Source organism: Augochlora pura, chromosome 2 (assembly GCF_028453695.1).
Source record: "Augochlora pura isolate Apur16 chromosome 2, APUR_v2.2.1, whole genome shotgun sequence".
Lineage (NCBI taxonomy): Eukaryota > Metazoa > Arthropoda > Insecta > Hymenoptera > Halictidae > Augochlora > Augochlora pura.
This window is the reverse complement of record NC_135773.1, coordinates 24,786,297-24,795,864: the sequence shown is the minus strand read 5'-3', so window position 1 is coordinate 24,795,864 and position 9,568 is coordinate 24,786,297. Positions and strand designations below refer to the sequence as shown.

The following is a 9,568-nucleotide window of genomic DNA, read 5'->3' as shown; positions in this document are numbered from 1 at the left end:
GCGACGTTGCGTCAACAAGAAGAACCAACTCCGGAATATGACGCCTGTCATTCTAGTATGTCGCGGCAGCTTCGACTTTTGCACCTTTTATGCACATTCCTATGCTTTTAAAACCATAAGTAAGCGCTCGTCATTTTCACAAGACTGTTTTTAGAATGTGGGACAACTGAGTCATCTCAAGTCTAGTAGCCGTCCCACTCGCATCTTCTTTATTTTTAATTTCAATATTTACAACATTTAAGAAGCTCACCTTATTATTTTATAATTTCGCATTTGCTGTCCTGCTGATCGTTCCATTTCGTTCACGATGATTTTTCCATTGTGTTTCTATTTAAATCCATTATGTCTTCTGTTTGAAAATATTACACCTTGTTCGTGGAATAATGGAAATCGCTTTATTCATAGGTTTCTTTCTCGCTGTGCAGTCGATCTGAAAGTACATTAAATTTCTGATCCATTTGAAAGTACAAATTCACAATATTTTACATAGGTTTAAAGACTGATTTCAAATTCAATTATCTCAACTTTCTGTGGAAATTGCGTCGTACGTAAACCGGGTATTAAAATTCCGTACACATGTTTTGAAGACATCAAATTCTGTAACCGCGAACTGCAGAAAACATTGGAGATCCCGCCGAAGAAACTTAAACGGCATGGTATCTTTGTTCACTGAATTTCATAGAGGTTGTCACAGATAAAAATAGATGCACAAGAGGAAACTCGATACACATTTTTTTTTTCCAATTTGCACATGTTTCGGTCCGCGATGCACCAATTTTACACGCTGTTGCACAGACGTCTATTGTAGCCGAGTAAGTGAATCTCGCGATGGATTAACATCTTTCTACGAACTCTTTTCGATATCCATGGTGAAAGTCGACGGAAATTCGTTCGAACGGATAATTAACAACACAAACATTCGCGCTTGTGATCCAATATAATAAGATTCGATTCGGCGCAGAGCAGATGAATCTGATGCATTCTCGATTCATGTATGCAGGGGCGTCGTTAACGCTGCTAGAAAATTAGAAACCAAAGTGAATGAATCGCGGTTATTAATAGATACCGATCAGCACCAACTCTTTGCGAGTGAGTCTTCTGATTTGGAAATCAAACAACTCGACGGATTACATTTCTTTTGCGTTTCTTTCACATCATACTGAATCGGGAAAATTCTCCACGTCTAACGTAATCGAGGCACTATGCGCCGCATTTAAGAAACCAAAACGTGACGGTGAAACTGCAATTGGTACGTGGTTAATAATTATTTACTCCTTCCAAGAAGTGGAAGGCACAGGAAAAAACATTTCGCGTGTTAATTGTCGAGTAAAGCTAAAAATGAAAAGTTACAAAACATGTGTCAGACGTAGCAATAGGACTGACAAAAGATGCGGATATGTTTGTAGTACACATTATGAGAACAAGGAAGTTTACTTTGGTAATTGTTTAAATCTGCGTTCTGAAATTTCTCTGATATATACACATATTTTCCTTTTTATGTTTCGTAGCCTTATGTCATCTATCAATGGATAAAATCCATAATTAAGTTGTCGCAAATATTATTTAAATTGATTATAAATTGTAAACTTAAAAGATAAGAGAGACAAGTGTGAGTTTTCTTTTGAGAAATACGGATATCTTGTAGAAGAGGAACAAAACCGAAGGAAACAGGGGTTTTTAATGCACGAATGAGAAATGTACAGTGATGCATAAAGCGCATAATCGCGTTCGCTTAGAATCTTTCGATCTTCTTCGTGCACATAATGTATCGTAAGTGGTTGCTTGTGTCTCTGGTTGTAGATCGTAGATCCTTGCTTTCTCTAACAGTACCGTATCCACGAGGTTCCTTCATATAAAACCCACGCCTACTGATACGTTAATGCACAATTTCATTCAGCAGAAAGAATAGAAAAATTGTATTGTTTATATTGTATATCCTGTTATACATGGAATTTAAAACAATTCCGATCAATTGATTTGCTGAATTACACTTATCAAGGAAAGATTTGATGGCACTCAATCATATAAACATTAAAAATCCTTTAACCTTTTGTAAAATATTTCTTAACTATTCGTATAATTCTTAATTAATCTACAATGGACTAAAGTACTAATACTAGTTCACGTACATTATTTGAGTTATTATTACTATATGTGATATAATTGCCAAAAACATACCCAAGGAACATATTTATCTCGCAAATACACTGGACATAACAGATTGCATTATTAATGTCGAAGTTGAAGCTCTTTTACAAATAGAACTTCTCGACGCGCGCCTCAGATGGCGCGCCAATCAAATGATGCGCGGAAAGAATGACGCCGCCGCAAGCATGGCAAAGTGAGGTCAGTTTAGATTCCCCATCTATGTGCACATCGTGCCTAGCATCTGATTGGTATCATTCTATTTTTCTCCATCTCATTTCATGCTTTTTCTAAAATACTTATGTAAAAACTGGACGTACAGTAAAACGGTGGGAATGTTCGAGCCAACTTAGGGAGCACGAAAAGTATGCACGAGTAAGACTCGTTACTGTACAACTACATTCTCATGTCGCTGCAGTGCCATGTGTTCATATGTGCTGACCTCTTAACAAATGTCATGGTAAAGAACATGTGTTTGATACAACGTAACGTTTTCCTTTTAAACGATTTAAATTTTCAGAAAAAACATATTTGTCACCAACTGAATTAAAAATATTTCTCCTGTGAGTTCTCCGCATGTGTGTGGTGTAAATACTTCCTCCAAAAAATATTACCACCACGTCTGAAATTATAAATAACACGACGAAAACATAACCTGTCTTGGAAAGCGTTAAACGATGGTATTACTTTATTCTTTATTATATATTTAAAAGGATTGAAAATGTAATTTGTAATGTTGGCGTTCATAATAAACATTGCAGTTTCTTTCATTCTTAATTTCATTTTAATTTTGTAATTATACAATTTACTCGTAATTCATTGTTATAAGTAGATTTCAAATGAATCATTCAAATATTATAATATAAATCACTGGAAGTTGTTAAGTATGAAGTGTAATGTGTAATATAATAATTTTGGAAACACGTGAATGTATATTTATGTTAGAAGTGTCATTAGTTTTTAACCAATTTAATATTAAGCATTAGTTTATACAAAATATTTGTTGAGAATATTAGTGGTAAAGTTAAATCACTCACCCAGTATAAATGTTTTAGTAAAACATATGCTACGTCATTTATCAAGTGGCATTTTTAGTATTTAACAATGGAAGGTAACCAAGTAATGAATAGAAAAACTATAAAACTGGTTATACATGTATTCCTATAGTAGATATCAAATTGAAAGATTATTTTACAAACGTTCATCATATGAAGTCTAAGAACTTCATCTTTATATTTTTATGTGACAAAATCTATTTATTCATAAAGGGATACATCTGACCTTTATATCTTCTTTCATATATAGAAATGTGCAACATTCCCTTGAGGTTACACATTATTCTAACGTTTTTACAAATATTACACTTCCCAGGTAATTTTTCTCACTGATCATTGTCTACACAATCATTATCATTTTCATTGATATACTCTCTGTCTTATATCATGATATACTTTTCTTTTTTGTTCTGAATTACTGTATATTCAATGTTTCTACACACTTTTAAAAATTTATTTTGTTAAAAATGTATAGTATTAAATCTAATTTAATTCTGCAGATGAACTTTAGACTTTTTATCTCGATGTTTCCTAATTTGCTTTTTAATTTTGTTTTGGAAATAAGAACTGCTAGATAACGATGTAAACAGTTTTCAGGAATATATATTGTGATATCGAACTTGAGGAATAAAACAGTCCTATACCAATATTTTATTGCTAAGATAACTTTTTTATTCTATTGTTTTTTATGTGTTCTGAATGAAAAAGTATTTGTAATAATTGAGTGCCCATACTTTTAAGTCATTACCAGTTCTTATTTTAATATTGAAAGATACATAAATGTACTTCTTCCCTTTAAGGTATAGAATTTTAATTCCTTTGGAAGTAATTAAGAAAATATAATATGAAGAATCTAACAGCAAAACAGTTACAAAGAATGGAGAAAAAGAAAAAGAAAATGGCTGCTCTTTTAGAAATTACTAAATTAAATGATAAAGACAGGGAAGCAAAGTTATTTGCACTTAAAAAAGCGGTTAGTATAGTCATTGAAAACATTTATAATGAATTTTGAATTTCACATATTATTCCAGACTGAAGAAGCAGAAAAGTCCAGTGATACAGACATTAGTCAACTTTCTATAGAAGAAAATTCTACGCGTAAGCGACCTTGTAGCGAAGATGTAAAAGAGGCTCCTGTGGAAGATTCTACTATAAAGGTAGAAGTGAAAACTGTGGAAAATACATCAAATTCACTTGCTAATAAAAAACCTAGGTTTGTAGAAATTTGAATTTAGTTAATATGTACAAAATGTCTATATAATTATATTATCATTTCTAATGAAAATTACTAATTAAATTTCTACTTTTATACTACAGATTAAGTGGAGATGAATATATAAAATTGAAGCAGGAATTAAGAGAACGAAAAAGGCAATATAAAGTGATACCACGATTTCGTTTAAAAGCAGTTGGTGAAAGTGCTAGTTTATGTATTAATATTAAAAGTGAAAATAGAATTCCAATTTTTCTTAGTGATGTACAACATTTGTTGTTATATTCCTTACATGGACACCATTCGCCATATATGCCAACAAGATGGTGCCACCTTGAGAAATATAATAAGGTAATGTAACTACTAAAGGGACGCAATCCAAACAAAGTATTTAAAGTTCCAGTAAATATAATTGAAATGTTTTTTAAATAGGTCACACATACAGTGGTTCTTGTTGTCGAAGGTCTCTCCCTATATCATTTTATGGCATATGAAAGTATGTTTCCACATATAACAACAAAATTGGAGCACCGTGTAGAGGTAGTAACACCCGCGGCATATGGAGGATCAGTTGTGGAAGATCTAGCAGCAGTTCCTATAACTGGAATACAAAGTGACAACTTAATTAAACGTAAGTCATAAAAATTTCATTCTATGTACAATATTTATACATTGACTTCTGCATGATTCACATACAAGTCATATAATTTGGATAGTTTTAAAAGATATCTCTAATATGAAATAATACGACGCGGTAATTAAAATATTTTTATTATTTAAATTAAAGTTGAACTATCACACTACATAAATGCAGGAATCCTTATTCAAAAACTTGATCTTTGTAATATGTTCCTAAATCTTTGAAACATATAAACTTGAAAGTATTGAGGTGTTTTTAATCTAGAAGATGCTCCATTTAATTTGAGCACCATGAATTTTCATCTACGTTCATATTTATAGAAATTGAGTTCTACTGAGAAAATAATATTGTTTACCTTAAGATTTCAAAAATAATGATATGGACAAAACCTTTTTGCTAGTCTGTTAGTGAACGTTTTTGAAAACATGTTTTATATTCTTTCCCAGAGTATGGATCTTTGGAGGCTGCTTTAAAAAGTACAGAGGATGTAATAAAATTATTAAAAACTGTTTTCCCAATGAATTGCATAGAATCGACTGATTCATCGAAAAATGAATCCGATTTACCTCCTACAGATAGGTTTGCCAGGACAAGTTTACTTTTGTCTTTATGTCAGATGGTTGAAGAAAATTATCCAGTACCTCTTAGGGGTGAATTAGCCAAAAAGTATGTACTAGTCAAAATTAACATGAAGCAATTAATATTCTTAATTTAAATGATAAATCAATGCTTATTATTAAAAATAATTAATTTTCAATTATCGATTAAATCAATCAATAAATAATAAATCAATTGACGATTAAATACTTATTTATTTTAATTACGTTGGATATTGTCTAATTAGTGATATTAATGTCCTAAAAGATAATTTATTTAACACAACAAATGTTCTTGATATACAGGTACGAAAATTATATAATGACAAAAGACTCTTATTTAGAGGCCAGTCCAAGATCTCCAATGTTTGCTTTAGATTGTGAAATGTGTAGAACTACAACCGGAGAATTAGAGTTGACGAGAATATCTATTGTTGATGAAAGTTTGAATGTAAGTTTAATATGAATAGTATCTCTAAAAATCAGTATGTAGATTTCATGTAATTTTTATCACAGATTATTTACGATACTCTGGTTATTCCGGAAAATCCGATCACGGACTATCTCACTCGGTTCAGTGGTATTACGAAAGAGATGTTGACAGATGTATCTACTACGTTACCTGACGTTCAGCAAGTTCTACGAAATTTGCTTCCAGCGGATGCTATTCTCACTGGACAAAGTTTAAATTCCGATTTACATACTTTGAAAATGATGCATCCATACATCATAGATACATCTGTAATATTTAATATTACTGGTGATAGGTTATTATCTTTTCTTGATACTACTTTTTAATTTCACCATAAAAAGAAAAATTGCAAATAGTAAGATGTATTAGAAAAATTATTTGTAGAACATACAGTAAAAGAATTCAACCATTATATTTGGTCCAACTGAATACAATCTTTTGAAGTAAAAGTACTAATTATTGCATACAATATAGGTACAGGAAAACGAAGTTGCAAACATTGGTCAGGGAATTTCTAGGCGAGAGAATACAAGAGCACGAATCCGGTCATTGTTCGACCGAGGATTCGAAGGCTGCAATGAAATTGACAAAATTGAAATTAGCGAATAGTATAGATTATGGGGATGCAGTATTGCTTGGACGATGCGACATGGATATATTAAAGATGGAAGTAGATCGGCGTAAAAATGTGAATAGGAAAACGGAGATCCGTAGATATGCTACTTCGCTTTTCAAACATGTAACAAAGAACCAGAAAACAGCTGCAATTGTGGGTAATGGAGAAGTTATGAACGAATATTCGAAGTATATGTCTTCTTCCCTTAACGTCATGGACGACAACAGTTTTAACAAGAATGATCAGGTATGTTTATCATTGGATGGAAATTGTCTAGTAACTTGGATCGTTTATTACAGTGTTCAACTACAGTTTTACGTTGTATTAATTAATAGTTCACAAGACTCATGATTTTCAAAACATGCAAATGTGTCGAATGACATAGTTGCATTAAATATGTTTATAAAATATGTTTATAATATTATATTTAGGAAATTCTACAGAGTCATTCATATAATTTTTACAGTTGAAGTAAAATAGATTCTTATCGTCAATGATCTCACTTGTTTTTGTAAATTAACTAACTTAAAGACTAAATGGAATCGATCAAAATAGCTTACGGATTTACGTCGATATATTCGTCGTATTATTATTCGTTTAATTATAATTTTGGATTTGCTATAGGTACGGCTTGTTGTAGTTGATGATAATAAACAAGCTGTGATTCGTGCTTCCCAAATAGCAATGGAACACGCCTTCACTTTATGCCATGTTAGAGTCGAAGAAGACAAATTGAAAGACGATCAATTGGATAAAACATTTCGTAGAGTGAATAAATGGGTGAAGATGTTATGGCAACATACAGCAATCAACGGCTTAGCGTGTATTATATTCGCTGGACAAAGTAATAAAGCCAATGGTGCCTGTTTTCTGAACATAAAAAGAGAAATATCTGAGAATTGTGTAACCCGTATTTAAGAAAATAATTTGCAATTTGTATAATTTGTACATTCCTGTTTGCAGGATATCATAAAAGAAATTGAACTAGAATCATAGAGTATAAATTATAGAACGCGTGGAACTCTAAAAAAGTTACGTTATTTTGATTATCTTTTGCTAGAAGTGTACAAATGTTGTATTGTTAATAAACTTTTTTACCCCTACAGAAAAATCCTTGAGATCAATGTGTACGCTTATATGCCATAAATAATCAAAAATTTGGTTTACTTATAAAAAGAACTTTATCTACAATAGCTTATATTACGCTGTGTTCAATTTACTTTATTTTTCTGAAAAAGACATTTGGTACATTATAATATATTTATGCTATATTATTTTAGTAAATAAAGAAAGCTTTGTGGTTGAAAATATAACTATTGTTGTAAAGTTTTACAAGAACGATGGTATATATAATATTTGTGGCATTTTGCGTACCAGCCCGGCTAGCTCAGTCGGTAGAGCATGAGACTCTTAATCTCAGGGTCGTGGGTTCGAGCCCCACGTTGGGCGATTTCATTTTTCTCTTTATTTTATTTATTTCTTATGATATTATAAAAATTATTTTAGGAGATCCTACGATCATTCGTGGTAAAATAATAGTAATAACATGTAGTAATAATAGTTTATTAACAAGCTTATTCGATTATGGTTCTACTCAGAGTATTTTGATCTTTTCATTCGGCTATTCCACCCTTATCGATCTTCTGAATTACTTCTCTCTCTCGCGCGCTCTCTCTCTTCCCTACTTTATCTTACCTTTTCCCCTCTCTTTCAAGCACAATCTGTCTATAGTAATTAATAATAAACAAGAATAATTCAAATAAATTCGATGTAATATATGAATTTGTGATTAAGAGTATGGTTACAATAAAATTAAAAATCCTCAGCCACAAACCATAAGTTTTCAAACACTCGATGGTCGCAGATAATTAATGTGTTAACACCATGCGTCTTTTAATCATGCAAGCTCGATACCCGACCATTCGCGATACCTACTTCATTCAGAGCAGCTGACGTGTTATCGTTGTACGGCAGGTCTCTACTCAAGTTGCAAAACAGCAGGATTTTAAATTTCGAGTTCGTATTGCAAAATATTAGAATGTAAATTAACAAGCTCCTGTTGCAAAGTATTGGGGTTTAGAATTGCAGGCATTTGAAGCAAACATTAATACGCTGGACAACGTGCTCGCGTCACGAGATCGAAGGAATCGTATGCGTAGAACACGTGGCTTTTAATGATATTTTTCATAAAAATCAAACGATATCGGTGATTATGATCAAAAGCAAATCTTTGAATAATTTTATATCATTCAACATGTGCCAACTAACTCTAACTTGATGTGTAAAAAAAAAATTAATCGAATGGAGATTCTTTTTCTGGCCACACGATTTCAAATACGCCATAAATCAACTAACAACATAAGTTGAGGTCAGCATTAAGAAATTTGATGTAGAACTTATTTTTAGTCATTCTACAGCACTGTGTTATAATTTAAATTCTCGCACGCTTCTCGGATGAACCCATTTCCTCTTTCAGACAATTTAACAAATTTGTTGTCTCGTTATTCGATGTATTTCTTTCAAATATGTTTCTACTTGCGAGGGCATGAAGTGAAATACGAATAAATATAAATGCTAAAGAATGGGATTTACGCTGCAAGAGTACCTCCGCAAGGAAGAAATGATTAAGCGGATTATTAAGGGAATCATTGAAATCCTTCAATTTTATTTTAGGACGTTGTACAAGGTCAAAAGTTTAGGGGGGGTTTCTATGGTCTGGTGACCTATTTCCGGTGTACAGAAATGCTATCGACCTTGGACTACCTCTCCACACGGGATCTTCTAACTTGACCCAATTTCATCAAGTCCTACGTCCGCGCGTCCTCGAATCA

The 9,568-nt window shown here is 32.2% G+C and overlaps 1 protein-coding gene and 1 non-coding gene across 5 annotated transcripts; both read left to right on the top strand.

Moving 5' to 3' along the window:
* Nucleotides 1–2,301: 2,301 nt before the first annotated feature.
* Nucleotides 2,302–7,901, top strand: Rexo5 (RNA exonuclease 5). Of its 4 annotated transcripts, XM_078196494.1 has the most exons (12): nucleotides 2,338–2,396; nucleotides 2,468–2,605; nucleotides 2,666–2,825; nucleotides 4,001–4,173; nucleotides 4,232–4,413; nucleotides 4,518–4,764; nucleotides 4,846–5,044; nucleotides 5,500–5,719; nucleotides 5,956–6,100; nucleotides 6,166–6,416; nucleotides 6,596–6,983; nucleotides 7,362–7,901. In XM_078196494.1, the coding sequence occupies exons 4-12, from the start codon at nucleotides 4,045–4,047 to the stop codon at nucleotides 7,653–7,655; spliced, it is 2,055 nt and encodes a 684-aa protein (XP_078052620.1). In that variant the 5' UTR covers nucleotides 2,338–2,396; nucleotides 2,468–2,605; nucleotides 2,666–2,825; nucleotides 4,001–4,044; the 3' UTR covers nucleotides 7,656–7,901. The 4 variants fall into 4 exon arrangements, with proteins under 4 accessions (XP_078052621.1, XP_078052620.1, XP_078052619.1 ...); XM_078196493.1 differs by having other exon boundaries at nucleotides 2,357–2,605; XM_078196496.1 differs by lacking the exon at nucleotides 4,001–4,173 and having other exon boundaries at nucleotides 2,357–2,605; nucleotides 7,362–7,900.
* A 212-nt stretch (nucleotides 7,902–8,113) lies between these two features.
* Nucleotides 8,114–8,186, top strand: Trnak-cuu (transfer RNA lysine (anticodon CUU)). Its single transcript has one exon. It is a non-coding gene; the product is annotated as a tRNA-Lys (tRNA).
* Nucleotides 8,187–9,568: the final 1,382 nt, after the last annotated feature.

Bases quoted from the DNA above. Each gene is read 5' to 3' on its own strand.
- Rexo5 (XM_078196494.1), top strand. From the start codon at position 4,045: ATGAAGAATCTAACAGCAAAACAGTTACAAAGAATGGAGAAAAAGAAA. The intron at 4,174-4,231 runs GTTAGTATAGTC...ATATTATTCCAG, and splicing joins TATTTGCACTTAAAAAAGCG to ACTGAAGAAGCAGAAAAGTC. The intron at 4,765-4,845 runs GTAATGTAACTA...TTTTTTAAATAG, and splicing joins ACCTTGAGAAATATAATAAG to GTCACACATACAGTGGTTCT.